The sequence below is a fragment of the Canis lupus genome, chromosome 32, assembly GCF_003254725.2.
Source record: "Canis lupus dingo isolate Sandy chromosome 32, ASM325472v2, whole genome shotgun sequence".
NCBI classification, from domain to species: domain Eukaryota; kingdom Metazoa; phylum Chordata; class Mammalia; order Carnivora; family Canidae; genus Canis; species Canis lupus.
Window position 1 is genome coordinate 20,311,380 of NC_064274.1, and position 19,779 is coordinate 20,331,158.

Sequence of the window (19,779 nt, forward strand, 5' to 3'; positions counted from 1 at the left end):
TTTATAATTTTATTATCAGGTATGTGGTACTAGAAATTATAGAATAAAGAAGTTCTTGAAAGCATCTTAAAATTTTTTAAAAGATTTTATTTGAGAGAGAGACAGTGAGAGAGAGTGAAAGCACAAGTGAGAGGAAGGGACAGGAAGAGAGGAAGAAACAGACTCCCCGCTGAGCAGGGAGCCAGATGCCTGATGTAGAGCTTCATAAAGGACTCAAACGCAGGACACTGAATCATGATCTGTGCTGAAGGCAGACACTTAACTGAGCCACCCAGGCACCCACATTTTATAATTTTTACTGTCTATGGGTAGAAGTTCAGAAAACAAATCAGTCATTGGATGACATGGATTTTAGAGGCAGTAAGTTTGCAGAAAACCACATTTTTACCAAAAATAATTTAAATACAGATAAAATATAAGAAAATCCTATTTTTAAAGGCCTCATAGAGTTGTGGATGCCTCTAACTTTGAGTTGTCAGCATAGACAAAAGAGGCTAAGATTCTAAATAGGGTAGAACTTCTGAAAGATAAGCTATCATTTTGTAGGTGCTTTCTCCCTGGTGGCATTTACTCATAACAGGCAACAAAGAAAGAATTTCAGTTTTGACCTGGTGAGGCTGCTGTTAAAGAGCTGAGAAAAAGCTTACTGTGGTCTTATTAAGCCAGAATGGCAAAATTTCAGGTTTGAGGAGCCTCAAAAACACATAATTTTCCCTAGGAACCTTTTTGCCATTGGATAAGTGATGGGGTGATGCTAAAAATCTAAGCCAAAACACAAATGTATTAAAGACTGAAGTTCAGAACTTGACAGAGGTCTTGACCACATCAGGCTTACAGCTAAAATCTCTAGAGAACTACTTAAGAAAATTAACAAACCAGAGGTAAACTAAGCCCTAGAAAAAATATAATCACTATAATAATGACTGGATTAAGATAACCTCAGATTTCCATCTGCCATGCAAAGGAAAGTATAAAATCTCTCTAGTCGAACATAACACCATTTAAAGTCTCTAGGTTACATGCAACATATGGCATTTCATTAAAAATTAGAGGGCATGCCAAAAGATAGACATGCATGATCAAAACTCAAGAGAAAAAACATAACAGAAAATAACAACAGACTAATAGGTGATGTAGGTACTGGAATTAATACACAGAACTTTAAAATTAGTATAATTAATGTGTTCAAGAAAACAAGAAAATAATGAAAAAGAAGAGCTAAAAACATGGAGAATTTCTCCTGAGAAGTAAAATCGCTGTAAGTATTTAAATAGAATTCATTCTAGAACTGAAAAATAGAATATCTGAAATTTAAAAATAGATCAGTGTAATAGGATTTGAAACACAGTTTTTAAAAAAAGATTAAAAGATTAGTTAATTGAAAGATATGCCCGAAGAAGATATCTAAACTGAAGCACAATTAAAAAAATAAAATAAAATAAAATAAAAAAGAAAACACGATACTTAGGTACTATAAGAGATGGTTGAGTCACAGTAAATAGGTGTACCATATCTATTTCTTAGAGTCTCCAAAAGATATGCAGAAAGAATGTGACAGAAGAAATTTATGAAGATATAATAGTAAAAATTATTTAAAATTATGAAAGACCCAACTGCAAACCTCAGACAAATAAGTATAAAGAGAACCACACTTCTGACACATTGAATAGACCCCCCCCCAAAAAAAAAGACATTTGCTTTCAAAGAAGAAACAAACTTGACAATGTACTTCTCAGTATAAATAACAGAAGGCTTAAAACAATAGAATAACATCTTTAAAGTACTGAAAGAAAATAACTACCAACATAAAAACCCAACCCCCCAAATTAAAAATGACAAAATAAAGACATTTTCAGACAAAACTACAATAATTCATCATTAACAGGCCTTAACCAAAAGAAGCACTAGAGGGGTTTTTTCAGGCAGAAGAAAGATGATTGATACAGAAACACAGAAATGCAGAAAGAAACAAAGCATAAAAGAGAAGGTAAATGTTTTGGTAAATATAAATAAATATTGACTGTACAAAACAATAATATTCAAAGGGTTTAAAGTTTTTTTTTTTAATTTTTATTTATTTATGATAGTCACAGAGAGAGAGAGAGGCAGAGACATAGGCAGAGGGAGAAGCAGGCTCCATGCACCGGGAGCCTGACGTGGGATTCGATCCCGGGTCTCCAGGATCGCGCCCTGGGCCAAAGGCAGGCGCCAAACCGCTGCGCCACCCAGGGATCCCCAAAGGGTTTAAAGTATACATAAACTTAAAATGTATGACAATAATGAATAAAATAGGAGGTAGCAAAATGGAGCTAAAATGTTTTAAGTTAGCATTATCAAGAAAGTGGTAAAAGTAATCCTTTTATTAAACTGCAAAAAGGATACAAATTGTAAATTTGGTGACCACCACTAAAAGGCTATAAAACAATATACAACTAAAAATGTTATAGAAATAGATGAAATAGAGTAATATAAAATATTTGACTAATTCATAAAAGAAGGTGAGGTAAGAAAAAAATGCTAAAACAAGCAAGCCAAAAGAATATATGAAACAATCTGGTTTCTACACACACAAATGTATCAGTAATCACATTAAATATTAATGGGTTAATACTGCAGTTCAACACAGTTTATGACTGGATTTTTAAAACTAAGATGTGCTTAGGGTATATCTTTCACTCTTGATTACAGTTTGTTAAATTTTACATAAACTAAGAGTCTGGATTAAACCTATGGTAGTTTTCAATTGTCAATAATAATAACAAAAGTTACTAAGTTTGTACTATGTGCCAGAAGCTATTTAAAGTATTTAAATGTATTGATTCATTTAGCATTCACAATAATGCTTTGAGGTATAACCTATGATGACCTCCATCTTACCAAAGCATAGAGTTTAAATAACTTACAGAAGTTCAGTGACAGAGCAAGAAAATATACTCAAATACTCTGACACCAGAGATCATGCTTATAATCACTAAGCTATACTGCCTCATTATCTTCAGTAGAGAATAAAGATTATAATGAGGGTTTTGTAAAAATTGCTTGCAAGTTATAATTCTAATAATTCTCTTGAATCTAAATGTCAGGTTACTTAGAATAATGAACTTCTAGTACATTTGAAACAAAATACAGGGATCCCTGGGTGGCACAGCGGTTTGGCGCCTGCCTTTGGCCCAGGGCGCGGTCCTGGAGACCCGGGATCGAATCCCACGTCGGGCTCTCGGTGCATGGAGCCTGCTTCTCCCTCTGCCTATGTCCCTGCCTCTCTCTCTCTCTGTGACTGTCATAAATAAATAAAAATGTTTAAAAAAAAAAAAAAAAAAAGAAACAAAATACAACAAAAATATTGTAAAAATTACTTTTGTTCATGATGCATTTCAAATATATCAGCACTGAAACATGGTTAAGATGGTAAATTTAATGTTATACATTTTTTACCATATTAGAACATATATGTAAATAAAATTTTGTAAGAATTCATAAAAATCTCACTTTGTAAAATTTTAATTTTGCTTAAATAAGAAAACCTTTATTCAATTTTTCTTTTATGCCTACAAATCTTAAGCAACTCTTGAGATTACAGATTATTTACAGCTGTTCTTTCATTACAATGAGATCTATTTCAGCTATATCTTAAGTTTTTAACTAATTTAAAGAACTAGGAGTGATAACTTTGGCAGCACATATACTAAAACTTGGAGAACACAGAGAAGATTAGCACCCTGTGCAAAAATGACATCTAAATTTAACTTCATTTCATTTATTAAAAAAACTGTTTTAAAGCACCAGAATATTCTTACATTACCACCATAAAAATCTTAGGATTCAATTTCCTATAAACCATATGTATTCTACATATTCTCCTTTCTGGGTTGAAAATAATTTTCTCTGTTAGGAAGGACAAATCCAATTGTCCAATCCAATTCAGCATTTCAGTGACTCTATTATTCCCCATATCATCTACTCCACTGGTACAGAGTTCCTTTTTGCTACATTTTGTTTTGCCAAGCCAAATTTCTACAAGCTAGTTTTAATTTTCTGTAGTATTTTTACACTAAATTGTCCTTCTCTTTAAACTTCCTGGAGTATAGTTCTATGCCTCTCTCTCATATTCATTTATTCAGTTATAATTTCCTGAGTTACTACTATAGAATAAATACCATGTTTTCACTGTTTTGTACATGTCCTTTCATAATTTGGCAACTATATTCAAACTTCCCCAACATTTAACTTCTATTCTACCCTTATTGTTAGCTACTTTTATTTTTCCATATGTACATTCAACTTTCTCAAATTCTTTAGGAGAAAGAATAAATAATAAATTTACATACATATATTACAATGTTCTTTTTAAAATGTTCTCTACAAAGTTTCATGTGTAGCCAAAACTGCATTGTCAGAATTTCTTCATGAGATTATCTTCCTGTCAACTCTTCTAGGTTAGTGAACTCTTAGAGTCTCTGATCTTAAAAACATTTCTTGTTTCTGCTGATCATTTTGAAATAGGGAATATCTAAATTCCTGGTACATATCTAACAATGTCCAGAATCTCTTCTTGATAATTTTAAACTGTAAAATAACATGACCACTGTTTGCACAAGATTCTTCCATTCTATTTCATTAGTTCTCCTTATTTAGTCAAAATTAAGCTAAGATATGAGTTCCTCCCTTAGCATCCTCTACTTTTGTGAAAGTAAATTATCAGGAAATTAAAAACATGTAAGACATTCTCTTTCAATAAAATGAAAAATCCAACATAAGATTTAACATTTACTCACATAGTTATCATCTTTGATATTCTGTATAAATTTATATATATCCAGATTCCACCTGGTAACATTTTCCTCTGCTTGGAAGACTTCCTTTAACATTTCTTATACTTCAGATCTTTGAACGATGAATATTTCAGCATATATATATATATATATATATATATATATATATATATATATATAAATTTTATATATATATAAAAGTCTTCAGTTTTGTTCTCATTTTTCAAGATATTTTAGCCTGCCATAGAATTATAGCTTGACAAGTATTTTCTTTCAATACTTACAAAAGGTGCACTGCTGTCTTTTGACTTCCAACAAGCAATATGCTGTCATTTTTAACTTTGTTCCTCAATGCTATGTATCCTTGTTCTCTGGTTGCTTTTAAGAATTTTTTTTAACCATTCTAGTCAGTTTGGTTACAATATGCCTTGGCATAATTTCCTTAACGTCTTCTGTGCTGCAGGCATGTTGAGCTTCATAGATATGTAGGGTTTTAGCTCTTATCAAAGTTAGGAAATTTTCAGCCATTGTTTCTTAAAATATTTTTTTTTCCTTCAAGGACACTATTTACACATATCGTAGGCCACTTCAAATTGTCTCATAGTTCACTGATACTTTATTCATTATTTTTGTCCTTTTTTTCAGTGATTCATTTCAGATAGTTTCTATCAGTGTCTTCAGGTTCACTAATCTTTTCTTCTGAACTTTCTAATCTGTTAGTGATAGTGCACCTCTTAAAAAATGTTATACTTGCCATCTCTCTAGAACTTCAGTTTGTCCCTTCTATTTGTGCCATTTCTCAACTCAATATGTCCAATCTTTCTTCTACCTTCTTGAACATGTGGAATCTAGTTATAATAACTGTTGAATGCCTTTACTAATTCTAGCATCTGTATAATTTCTGGTCTTTTTCTATTGATTGTTTCCCACCCCCAACCCCCAATTCTAGGTTATATTTTCCTGCTTCTTTGCATATCTACTAATTTTTTTAATGGATGCCATATACTGTGACTTTTATCCTCAGGTACTGGATATTTTTTAATTTCTATGAATTACTGAGATTTGTTTTGGGATGAAGAAGTCCAGTAAAGCAAAAATATATATAAAGATGAACTACTTGGAGAAAAAATATAAACTGTCATTCACAGGTGGCACAACTGTACTTGAGAAAATTTTTTTAGAACTATTAATAAATTAGTAGAATTAATCACTTAATTTATCAAGAAGTATAGATAACTGGTAAAGCAAATCTTTACTAAAGACTATGATATTTCTTTATACCAATAGCAGAAAGCTAAACAATGAAAATATTTGAAAGATACCATTAGAATAAAAAACACAAAATACTAAACACAAAGGAATAAATCTGGGATGCTTGGGTGGCTCAGCAGTTTAACTTCTGCCTTTGGCTCAGGTTGTGATCCTGAGGTTCTGAGATCAAATTTCACATCAGGCTCTCCATAGGGAGCCTGCTTCTCCCTCTGCCTATGTCTCTGCTTTCTCTGTGGGTCTTTCATGAATAAACTAATAGAATTTCTTTTTTTTAAAAAAAAAAAAAAAGGAATAAATCTAATAAAAATGGGTAAGACTTCTACACAAAATTATAAAACCACAAAGAGCATTTTAAGGAGATCTAAATTACTCTCAGAAAAAGTGGAGGAATTCTATTTATTTATTTATTTATTTATTTATTTATTTATTTATTTATTTTAATAGAACAAATTTAGAATGAAGTTAAAGAAATACACATAAGATCCTCAAAGAGATAGAGAATAAGATCCACCATTAAAAAGAAATTATAAACATAGTTGCAAACCAAATTAATGTTTATTCTTATGCCATAAATTACCACATACAAATAATTTCAATAATAATGTATGGCTTGAGGCACCTGGGTGGCTCAGTCATTTAAGCATCTGATTCTTAGTTTCAGCTCATGTTGACTGCAGGGTTGTGACACTGAGATGCACATTGGGCTCCACGCTCAATGCAGAGTCTGCTTATCCCTCTCCCTCTGCTCCTCCCTGTGCTCACTCGCTCTTTCATAAATAAGTAAAATCTTTAAAAATAATAATAGTAGTATGGCTTATAATAATGAGGCATATATGTCACAAGCAAATTTTTTAAGTCCTAAGTCTTGGTATTAGATTTAAAGAACATTATTTTGGTATTCACAAATTACCTGATAATCAGCAGGACCAGGAGAACTACAAGCTTCTTTCTGAACCAGGAAGAGAGTCCGAGGAACAGAAGAACCAAATGCACTTTTCTTTTGTTTCTTCAAGCAGGTATTGCTAACCTTGTCAATTATAGTATTGTTTAGGATATTATAAAACCCAGGACCTAAAATCATGAGGAATATCATATTAAACATGCTTTTAATTTTTTAAAACTAAGTAACCTTAAATTAAATAATTGTTTTTAGAAAGAACTCTCATATACTGCTAGCAGGAATGTAAAATGATACGACATTTAGAGAAATAATTTGTCAAATTTTTATAAAGTTAAACAAATACTTAGTATATGGCCCAAAATTCTACTCCTGGGTATTTTCTCAAGAAAAATGAAAACAACCCAACATCCATCAGCTGGTGAATTTTTAAAAATGCGCCAAACCAAAAAAAAAAAAAAAAAGAAGTGCCAAACCCATGCAACAGAATACTATTCAGCAATAAAAAGGAAATATAAATGCAACAACATGAATGATCCTCAAAAACATGATGCCAAGTGAAAGAAAATAGATAAAATCCAGACTAATGTATGATTCTATTTATATGAAGTTCCAGAAAATGCAATATCATAGTGGCAGAAACAGTAGCCTGGAATGGGTGGAGATTAACTGCAGAGGGGAATGAGAGAGCATTTTTAAAATGATGGAAATGTTCCAAAATTTAATTGTAGTGGTGGTTACCTGACTTACATACATTTGTCAAAACTCATCAAACTACACACTTAAAATTAATTATTTTACTGTGTAAATTATTATTTTCTGTGTAAATTATACTGAAAGAAAGAAAGAAAGAAAGAAAGAAAGAAAGAAAGAAAGAAAGAAAAGAAAAGAAAAGAAAAGAAAAGAAAAGAAAAGAAAAGAAAAGAAAAGAAAAGAAAAGAAAAATTAATTCTCGATGCTAAAAAGTATTGAAGAGTTGATGTAGTAACATTAGAAATCAATTTGGGCCTGGAATGACTTTGTCTAAGAAGGGCTAAAATATCACTTCCACTGCATGCTACTGGTCAAAAAAGACACCAGAGGAGCCAAGATTGGAAAGGAAAATAAAAGACTCAACTTCTCAATGGCATGAGTAGTAAATAATTTTGTACCAGAATAGACTTACCATAACAAATTACCATAACAAAACTTACAGCAATGGTTTGAGATTAAGCAATGGCTCAGAAGCTAGAATACCTCAAGACTCAGAAAAAGGGCCATAAGAGGACAGATGATGGCTTAAAGGACAGGAGGAAATGTTACCAGAGGTTGGAGAAAAGATAACTTGTATAATAGAATGGCAGAGATTTTAACAAAACTAATGCTTGAGATAATGAAGAAAATACTTAAATAAGTAGTTTTTAGCTAAGAAAGTTTCCAGTCTGAATATCAAAAGTGCCAACCAGTTGTTTTTATCCATGTATAAAAAGGTATGGAAAGAAAGAGATGAGTTAAAACTGTTGTTTTCAAGGGGAATTTATAAGAAATGAAAAGAAATCAAAATTTTCTGGTCTGAAAGTAAAACTCTTTTTCATCGCATCTCTCCATATAGCAAAAAACTCTCAAAGCAAGAAATGGCCTTGAGAGATCAAAGACCAAATCCAGGGTTTCGCTGTAAGAACCTTTGTTAAGAACTCAGAAGAATCTCTCAGTTAAAGGAAAGGCTTCTAAGAATTTTAAGACCATATGTCAATGACCTTAGAATCTAGGAGCATTGAGGGGCACCTGGGTGGCTCAGTGGCTGAGCATCTGCCTTCGGCTCAGGGTGTGATACCAGGGTTCTGGATCCAGTCCCACATCAGGCTCCCGGCGAGGAGCTTGCTTCTCCCTCTGCCTATGTCTCTGCCTCTCTCTCTCTCTCTCTGTGTGTGTCTCATAAATAAATAAATAAAATCTTAAAAAAAAAAAAAAAAAAGAATCTAGGAGTATTGAAACTACCAGCACTACCAAAGATGACCCAAAGTAGACAAGGGTTTTCCTAAGAAGTACATTTGAGTGTGGCTTTTATCCAGGGTATTTGATTCTAATACAATAAGATACCTACAAAGTTTTCATATGGAATTGTACAAACTTTGAAAGAAAGAGACATCAACAGTGCAAATGAAAAGTGGCTATAGAGCCTAATCTTCCATAGGCATCAACAGTGCAAAATGAAAAGTGGCTATAGAGCCCTAATCTTCCATAGGCAAGAAGCAGGCTGAGAAAGCTCCAACTGCAAACACAGCTTTTTTCTTTGAGATTTTTTTTTCTTGCTTCTTGAGGTAGATCTGTATTGCTACATACTTCCCTCTTAGGACCACCTTTGATGCATCCCAAAGGTTTTGCACCATTGTGTTTTTATTTTCATTTGTTTCTATGTATTTTTTAATTTCTTCTTTGATTTCCTGGTTGATTCGCTCAACCTACAGTAGCATGTTGCTTAACTTCCATTTATTTGTGGTCTTTCCAAATTTGTTCTTCTGGTTGACTTCTAGTTTCATAGTATTGTGGTAAGAAAAGGTGCATGGTATAATTTTAATTGTTTTGTATTTGTTGAACCTGTTTTGTGACCTATTCTGGAGAATCTTCCATGTACACTAAAAAAGAATATATGTTCTGCTGTCCTAGGATGGAACGTTCTGTATATATCTGTTAAGTCCATCAGGACCATTGTGTCATTCAAAACCATTGTTTCCTCATTTATTTTCTATTTAGATGATCTACCCATTAATGTCAACAGGGTATTAAAATCCCCCACTACCATTATGTTATTATCAATTAGTTCTTTATATTTGTCATTGTTTTATATATTGTCATTGTCATTGTACTCTCACGTTGGGTACATAAATATTTACAATTGCTATATCTTGTTTGATTGTCCCTTTTATGGTTATATAATGCTCTTTTCTGTTTCTTTTTCGAGTCCTTACTTTAAAGTCTAGTTTGGGAGGCACCTGGGTGGCTCAGTGGTTGAGCATCTGCCTCCAGCTCAGGGCATGATCCTGGGGTCCTGGGATCAAGTTCCACATAGGGCTGCCCATGGGGAGCCTGCTTCTCCCTCTGTCTACGTCTCTGCCTCTGTGTGTCTCTCATGAATAAATAAAAAATCTTTAAAAAATAAAAATAAATATAGTTTGGGGGCACCTAGGTGGTGCAGTCAGTCAAGTATCCAACTCCCGGCTTCGGCTCAGGTCATGATTTCAGGGTCGTGAGATCAAGCCTAAAGTCTAGCTCTGTAATCAGCTTGGAATCTGTTTGAGTTTCTCTCTCTCTCTCTCTCTCTCTCTCCCTCCCTCACTCCCTCCCTCCCCCTTCCTCCCATGCTGACTCTTGCTCTCTCCTTCTCACATAAATAAATAAATAAATAAATAAATAAATAAATAAATAAATAAATAAAGTTCATCCACATAAGTATTGCTACTCTGGCTTTCTTTTGACGTCCATTTGCATGATAAATGTTTCTCCACCTCCTCACTTTCAATCTGCAGCTGTCATTGATCTAAAAGGAGCTTCTTGTAGGCAGCATATAGATAGCTCTTGTTTGTTTAGCCATTCTGACACCCTACAGCTTAGATTGGAGCATTTAGTCCACTTATATTCACAAAGTAATTATTGATAGATATGTATTTATTGCCATTTATTACTTGTTTTGTCATTGTTTTTTTTGTCACTGTCATACTTAACTGTCTTCCTCACTTTTGGTCTCTCTTTAGCACTCAAAAGTTCCCTTTAATATTTCTTGGTGTAGTGGTCATGAACTCTTTTAGTTTTTGTTTCTCTGGGAAGCTCTTTATCTCTCCTATTCTGAATGACAGTCTTACTGGATAGAGTACTCTGAGATTTTTTCCATTTAGCACTTTGAATATATCATGCCACTTCCTTCTGGCTTGATAAGGTTCTGTTTGAGAAATGTCCAGCTAGCCTTATGGGTCTTCCCTGGTAAGTTAAGGACTTCCTTTTGTCTTGCTGCTTTTAAGATTGTTTCTTTATCGCTATATTTTGTAAATTTAACTACAATATGTCTTGGTGTGGGCCTACTTTTGTTGATTTTGATGGGAGTTCTCTGTGCCTAATGGATCTGGATGTCTGTTTCCTTTCCCTGATTAGGAAAGTTTTCTGCTATTATTTCCTGAAATAAATTTCCTGTTCCCTTTTCTCTCTCTTCTTCTTCTGGGACTTCTATAATGTGAATTTTATTATATCTATTGGAGTCACTGAATTCCCAAAGTCTACTTTCATGTCCCATAATTATTCTTTCTCTCTTTTGGTTCAGCTTCATTATTTTCCATTATTTTGTCTTCTAGGTCACTAATTAATTCCTCTGCTTCTTCTGGCCTGCCATTAACTGCATCAAGCCCATTTTCAATCTCATTTATTATATTCCTCATTTCTGATTCAGTCTTTTTTAACTCTTTTATCTCAGTGGTAAAGGTCCCCCTAATGTCTTCCATTCTTTTCTCAAATCCAGTGAGTATCAGTATTATTGCTGCTTTAAATTCTCCATTAGGCACGTTACTTGTATCTGTTTTGCTTAGATCCCTGGCCATAGCCTTATCTTGTTCTTTCATTTGGAATAAATTCCTCTGTCTTGGCATTTTGTCTAAGTCTCTGTCTTCTTAGAAAAGCCAGTTATGTCTCCTGCTCCTGAAAGTAACAGCCTTATGAAGAAGTCATTTAATGCCCAGGGCCTGGTGCTTCAAGGAATATCTCTGGTGTGTGCTGCATGTGCTCTGTCTGCTGTTGTGTTTTGGTTGCTCTATTCTTCAGGTCAGTTGTCTGTAGAGGCTCTCCTTGTCTGCTATGGACAGTGTTTGGTCCCTCGACTGAATGTAGTGAGTTTTAACTAGGTGCACTCTAGTCTGCTTATGAAATGAGACCTGACACCAATTCTGCCAGAACTGAAGCCCTGTAAAACTCTCTGGGTAAGAGATATGGTGTAGGCAGGGGTTTGTGCTGGTCTTCTGGGGGAAGGGCCTGCCATGCTGGGACTGAGGCAAGCTTGACTGAGAAGGGCAGTCCTGCCAGAGCATGTGGAGTGGGGCTTGGTGTAAGCAAGTTAGCCAGAAACACAGCCTATTTCTTATAGAAAAGGAAGGATGATTCAAAAGATGGAAACAAAAGCCCAAAAGGTAAAACAAAACAAAACAAAAACTTGGAAAGTCATTCCCAGGGAGCCCAACTGGGTCCTAATGGGGAAATTACAAAAACTCCCTGGTTGGATTTCATAATTGCTATGGGCCTATAACTGTTACAGGCCTCCAGTTTTCTCTTTTCTGAATAAAAGCATCTAGTATGATTATTCTATCTTTCTCCTATTGCTGTGTTTTGAGATGTGAAAGGCAGATAATGTGTCTTTAGTTCAGAGCTCTTCTGACAGAGGGAAGTCATACTCAAGAAGCTAATCTGAAGTACCACACCCAAGATGCCTGGGTGGCTCAGGGGTTGAACATCTGCCTTCGGCTCAGGGTGTGATACTGGAATCCCAGGATCAAGTCCCACATGGGGCTCCCTGCAGGGAACCTGCTTATCCCTCTGCCTATGTCTCTGCCTCTCTCCTTGTGTCTCTCATGAATAAATAAATAAAATATTTTTAAAATAAATAAATAAAGTATCACACCCAAGAATTCTCACCTATAGAGATATAGGACTTAGATGACAAGATCCTGGACTTCAAGATTATACCATATTACATGAAACTTGAAGGCCTTGAGAAGGCATATAGGACAACTGTAAATATTTTGTGGGAAAAGTGTAGTCTATAGTAAATTAAAGATGGCCACAAATTCTTTACTACCCATGTCATTGACAGATGAAGTGTCAAGTTCTTCTGTTCAAAATGTGCTGCCCTGAGTGACCTGATTAACAGAATGTGGAACTTCTGACATTAGGAAATAAGAAGCCTTGTACCAACTTGCCACATCCTATAGAGCCCTGAGCTACCAAATTAAAAGACCAGCTACCTGGGGGGAGCAATGCACTCTGAATGACAGTCTCATCTGAGCTCTGCCTTCTAGCTATCCCACAAAATAATAAGATACAATAGAAAACTCTGTTTTTAAGCCACTAAATTTGGTATGCAGCAACACATAACTATATGTTAACATTTATAGAAGTTATTTTTGTGCTAGACTCTTAATTCTGTATACTAGAATATCCCATGAGAATACTAGAATATGTGCTAGGATATCCCCAAAATAAAATTTTAACAAAAGTGTATGTCATAAGTTAAATTACTGGCAATAACCATGTAGTTGATATATATGTTCATCCATAAAGAGCAATTAGGAAATTTACTGAATAAAGGAAAACAACAGAAAATTACCATTAAAGATATGTGACATGTTAAATTGAAATCTTATTAAAATTGCACATTATTTTTAATCTGTGTTTAGTGTATAGTCAATACTTTAAAAATGTGACTCAAAATAACAACACAAATCATAGAACAAAAAAAAATTGTGCTTTCTGGTACATCCATCTTGTTAAGAATATTAAGCTATATAAATATATGGATTAATTACTAACCTGGCATTTCCTCTGTCCTACAGTCTTGTGTGAATCGAGCAGCACTTTGACCAAATGGGGTACTTTTCAGTCCTGGTGCTTTCTTCAAGGAATTAAAAGCAGTTCGAGATTCATTATATGTGCCAGGAGCTGGAGTGATTGATTTCATAGGTACAAATCTCTGGTAAAGAACAGGAAAATAAGCCAATAAGAAATGTACCATAGTACATTTTGATATTTCATGAGTTAAAAGCTGCCTTCTTAGTCAATATAATATTTGGAGTTTATTTCTTCATGGAGTAAAAAAATAGAGATGAATTAAGATATTGTACCTATCAAAACATAAAATATATAGCTTTTAGTAAAATCAGCTATATATATATTAATATATATATTAATACAGTAATGCATTGCGTAAAATCAGCTATATATATATATTAATATATATATATATATATAAATACAGTAATGCATTACGTACTTTACTAAGCCAAATAGACATTTTGGAGGAAATCATCTCAAGATGAGATTCTAGATAATAACATATGTATAATCTTCACATTTAAATTATTCTGCAAGTTAAAATAACAAATAAAAAACTATATGGTCTAACATGGTTTCTTCTATGTAATAAAATTCACAAATTGACAAAGTTCCATGACATATATATTCAATTAACTCAACAATATCATTAAATAGCTTTAAAAATCTTAGATTTAAGTGATATATAAATCTGGTTTAGCTTATAATATTAAACTTATTATATTATGAACACAAAAAGTTTATTATAAATTTATATTTAGCTTAATATATAATATATATGTATCTATAGGTATAACTGAACTCATAAAATATAGTATTGTATATTTTGAAACTTTTTATTTGGTATTAATTTCAAATTTATGGGGATCCCTGGGTGGCTCAGTGGTTTAGTGCCTGCCTTTGACCCAGGGCGTGATCCTGGAGTCCTGGGATTGAGTCCCACATTGGACTCCCTGCATGGAGCCTGCTTCTCCATCTGCCTGTGTCTCTGCCTCTCTCTTTCTCTCTGTGTCTCTCATGAATAAATAAATAAAATCTTTAAAAAAGTAAAAATAAAACAATTTCAAATTTACAAAAAAAAATTGCATGAATAAAAATAATTCATAAAATACATGTATAATGTTTACCCAGAGTCACCCATTGCTAACATATCATTTGTTTTTTTAATTTGTCCACACTGTTTCTGTCTCTTTCTTTACGTCCATTCCTTCCTCTCTATCTCCCTGAGTGTGTCTATGTGCACACATATGCACACACACACAGACATGCAGCATGTATATACAACCATTTAATAGGAAGTTATATATATTATGGCCTTTTACCCTCAAATACTTTGGTGTATATTTACTAAAAGTATGGATTTTTTTTTACATATCTGAAGCACAGTTACCAACTTTAGTAAACGTACCAATGATATATTTTTACCTAATCAACTATTCACATTCCAAATCTATCAGCTGATCTAATAACACCTTGTTGCATTTTCTCCCTTTAGTATATAATCTAGTCTAGGTTCAGATATTGCTTTTAGCCTCCTTTAATATTAGAACATTTCTTAAACCTTCCTTTGTATTCTGTAACTTTGGAAGAATATAGCACCCCACCTTTGTATAATAAAACTTTCATTAGTTAGGACTTCTCTGATGCTTCCTCATGATTATATTCACATTATGCATTTCTGGACAACATACTAAATAGGTGATGTAGCTTTCTCAGAGTATCATATGTAGAGATACATGTTCTTGAACCTCAATTGTCATTTTAATTTTATAAAATTGAATACTCCCTCTACATTTATCAGTAAGCAAGAGCCCTCTCTTCTCTCCCAATTATTCATTTCATTATTTATCTACTTTTGTATTTATAATCCATATGAAAATATGAATGCAGGCAGCCCAGGTGGCTCAGGAGTTTAGTGCCGACTTCGGCCCAAGGCATGATCCTGGAGACCCGGGATTGAGTCCCATGTCAGGCTCCCTGCATGGAGACTGCTTCTCCCTCTGCCTGTGTCTCTGCCTCTCTGCCCCTCTCTCTCTCTCTCTCTCTCTCTGTCCCTCATGAATAAATAAAATATTTTTAAATAAAAAAAAGAAAATATGAATGCCAGTTTTGATATTTATAATTGATCACTATTTTTTTTTACCAGTAGGGATCCCTTCAAGTTGGTTCATATGTCCCTATGATGTGTCGTCATCTTTTTCTTATTTTTTGAGACTTTTCTTATTTTGTGACATAACAAGATGTTACAGGTTCATCTTCCACCTACTTTGTCCAGTCCCTATTTCTTGGCTTATTTACTAAGCTAGGATATATATCTGTATATCTAACTATCCATACCTATACCCATATCTATACACACACACATACTCATGGAGATACCTATACATATATACTTTAGGAAGTCAAGAGTTCATATCAAACCTTCAATTCAAATCTATCATACAAGGTTCATTTTTATCTCTCCTAATCCAAATTTGTATGTACCTTCTTCCAAGTGAAAACTCTGGTTCACAATATTGACGTTTTTGCTTAGGATAATACACCTAAAATAGTTTCTTACTGCTTCACCCATACTATTATAATAAACCAACTTCCTAAAAATAATTCAGAATTCATTTGTAATTCTTGCACTCACTATCCCTTCCAACTCTATCCTATCCAAGACTGATGTAGTAAAATACTGACGTTACATGGATGTTTCTGTCCCATGTCTTCAATATGGTTAAAAGTATTCACTTACAATATAATGGCATATTTGTTTCCATTCGCTTTCAGGTTTAGGGCTTTTATTTTAAGCCTTCTCATTCTTATCCACTTATTTTTATTTGAATATGTAGGACATTGACATGCTTCAAAAAGACAAATATGTATTTTAAAAAGTATACTTGAAGACGTGCCTCTGCCTTCATTTCCCTTCTACCCCATGGATTCTACACCACTGGAGGAAAATAGTCCAAGTTTATAACATTTGGGAGGAGGGGCAAGGTGGCAGAAGAGTAGGGGTCCTCAACACACCTGATCCCACAACTTTACCTAGATAACTTTCAAAACATCCTGAACACCTATAAATTTGACCTGAGATTTAAAGTGAGAACACCTGGAATGCTACAGAGAGAAAAGTTTTTGCTTCTAACCAGGTAGAAGGCGGAAAAAAATAAATAAATAAAAAAGAATAAAGTGAGGGAGGAGCACCATGCTAAAGCAGAGCAGTATAAAACTCTGGGACAGGATAGCCCAGCCCTGGAGAAGTGGGAACTTTAAAAATCCGTGCCAGAGTTTTCCCTGATGGAAAAGGGCTTTGGAACAATAGCAGAGAAATCAGACAAAATCCAAGGAGGGGCAGTGAGGCCTCAGGATTCCCAGAGTCACTATAAGAGGAGGGGCATCTGGGAGGAAAGCTCACCACAAACTCCTGTCTGATAACAGCAAAGGGCTGCAGCCCTCCAGGATATTTGGGAGAAGCCAATCAGTTAGTTGGGCCAGCTCCAGATGGGGGTGGCCATGCCCCATTCCCTGCGGGAGAGGCAGCCTCCAGGAGCGGGTCCAGTGGCACAGGGCCCCAGATCCCAGGGTTTCCAAATGGACAAAGCTGCAATCCTGCATTCCTCTGGAACAGGCAGAAGTGAGTAGGGCATAGAACAGTGAAAACTCTCCTGCCACTGGGCACCCCTAAGCAGTGCAGATCAGTGCACCTGTGTCAGACCCAGGAGCATCTAGGCCAGTGCAGACTGGGAGACTGCATCAGTTACTCACAGGGAGCTCAACTCCAGAGCTGGAAATTTGGCACCACCATTGTTGTTTTTCCTCCTAGTTTCATCCTGTGCCTGGGAGAGGTGGGGCCACTAGGGAACAAAGGCCTCCCAAAAGAAACAGCTCATACTGAGCCCCGCACCTGGTGATGGGAGGGTCATCTCAGCCCAGACACAGACATCTAAGAATCAGCACAGCAGACCTTTCCCTGAGAAGACAGCTGGAAGTACAAGGGAAGAGCAAGTTCTTGACCAAGCAGCACTGAAAAGCTCCAGGACCAAGGGAAAATAATACAGAGAACTAGAGAATCCCCCATTTTTTTTCCTTTTTCCATTACAACTCATTTTTATATAAGACTAAAAATTTCCAGCATTTTTTTTCTTTCCCCACCTTAACTACAATATTTTACCAGCTCTTCATTTTTAAGTTTTTTCCTTTTTGACTTTCATATTTCTACAATTACATGTCTTAGATATATTTTTGAGTCCTGGATTCCCTTCAATGTACTCAATTTAATTTGGGGAGATATATGAGATATAGGTTTTGTTTTGTGTTTTTTGTTTTCTTTGTCTAGTTCTGACTACAATGACAGAAGCTAATGCCTTCTAAAACATGACCATCATACACCAAGTGGAATACCATGCTGGTTTATTCTATGAAATTATATACTCTCTTCCTTCCCATTCTGCCCCCCTCTTATGTCTTGTTTATGTTGTGGTGATCAATGTTGGGGCCTTCTATAAGTATTGCTGGTTTATATAAATTTGGGATTGAGCATCTTCTAACATACAGAACAAAATACACTCAAAACCAAAAGGATCACGCTCTAGGATCCCTCAGATAGAAAACATTCTCTCTCCACTACCACATCTTCACCACCACTATCCCTCAGCGCCCTCCCCCCCCTTTTTTTCCTTTTTCTGTTTTTCCTCTTTACTTTTTTTTTTCTTTTACTTGTTTCTTCTTCTTTGGGGTTTTTGGCCTTTTATTTTTTACCACTTTGTTTTAAATTCGTTTTTCACTTTAGTGGTCCTTTTGTTTTATTTTGTTCTGCTCTTCTTTATCATTTTCTGGTCTCTGACATTTTTGGAATAATCTAGGGTGGATTTTATTAGGTCGTGGTTGATATTTTTGACTCAGCCCAATAACACAACCACTCTGTACTGAACAAAATGACTAGAAGGAAGAATGCACCAGAAAAGAAAGAACCAGAAACAGTACTCTCTGCCACAGAGTTATAGAATATGGATTTCAATTCAATGTCAAAAGCCAATTCAGAAGCACAATTATAAAGCTACTGGTGGCTCTGGAAAAAAAGCATAAAGGACTCTAGAGACTTTGCTACTGAAGAACTGAGATCTAATCAGGCCAAAATTAAAAATAAACTAAATGAGACTCAGTCCAAACTGGATATCCTAACTCCTAAGGTTAATGCGGTGGAAGAGAGAGTGGGTGACATAGAAGAACAAGTTGATTGTAAGAAAGGAAGCTGAGGAAAAAAGAGAAAAACAATTAAGAGACCATGAGGAAAAGCTTAGGAAAATACATGATATCCTAAGAAGGACGAATTTACGTATAATTGGGGTTCCAGAAGAAGCCAAGAGGGAGAGATGATCACAAAGTATATTTGAAAAGTCATAGCTGAGAACTTCCCTATGGGGAGGGAAACAGGCATTCAGATCCAAGAGATGGAGAAGGCCCCCGCCTAAAAAAAAAATCAATAAAAACTGTTCAACACGTTGACATTTAATAGCGAAACTTGAAACTTCCAAAGATGAACAGAAAATTCTTAAAAGAGCAAGAGACAAGAGATTCTTAACTTATATGGGAGAAATATCAGATCAAAAGCAGACTTCTCCGCAGAGACCTGGCAGGCCAGAAAGGGCTGGCATGATATATACAAGGTACTAAATGAGAAGAACATGCAGCCAAGAATACTTTATCCAGGAAGGCTGTCACTCAGAATAGGAGAGATAAAGAGCTTCCAAGTTAGGCAGAAACTGAAAGAATATGTGAGCACCACATCAGCTCTGCAAGAAATATTAAGGGGAACCCTGCAAAGAAAGAGGTAGACCAAAGAAATAATCCACAAAAACAGGAACTGAATAGGTAATACAATGACACTAAATTCATCTTTCAATAGTTACTCTGAACATGAATGGGCTGAATGATCCCATCAACATATGCAGAATATCAGACTGGATAAAAAAGCAAGACCCCTCTATTTGCTGTCTACAAAAGACTCATTTTAGACCTAAGGACACCTCCAGCCTGAAAATAAAGGAGTAGAGAACCATTTACCATTTAATGGTCCTCAAAAGGGAGCTAGGGTAGCAATCCTCATATCAGATAAATTAAAATATATCTCAAAGACTGTAGTAAGAGATGAAGAGAGACACTATATCATACTTAAAAGGTCTATCCAACAAGAAGACCTAACAATCATGGATATTTATTCCGCTAATGCAGGAGCTGCCAAGTATATCAATCAATTTAATAACCAAAGTAAAGAAATGTTAGATA

At 34.8% G+C, this 19,779-nt stretch overlaps 1 protein-coding gene and 1 pseudogene across 41 annotated transcripts in view; one reads left to right on the forward strand and one right to left on the reverse strand.

Moving 5' to 3' along the window:
• The window catches only part of STPG2 (sperm tail PG-rich repeat containing 2), a 533,064-nt gene that overhangs the window by 383,690 nt on the left and 129,595 nt on the right, over positions 1–19,779 (reverse strand). For all 41 annotated transcript variants that reach the window (XR_007407755.1, XR_007407756.1, XR_003126915.3 and 38 more), the window contains 2 exons: positions 13,486–13,645; positions 6,955–7,115 (listed from right to left, as the gene is read on the reverse strand). Coding sequence is in view for 21 of the 41 variants with exons in the window: in XM_049104919.1 (XP_048960876.1) it covers positions 6,955–7,115; positions 13,486–13,645 (321 nt within the window). In the remaining 20 variants the exon portion in view is untranslated. The remainder of the gene's footprint in view (positions 1–6,954; positions 7,116–13,485; positions 13,646–19,779) is intronic.
• LOC112647483 (U6 spliceosomal RNA) lies at positions 3,662–3,761 on the forward strand (annotated as a pseudogene).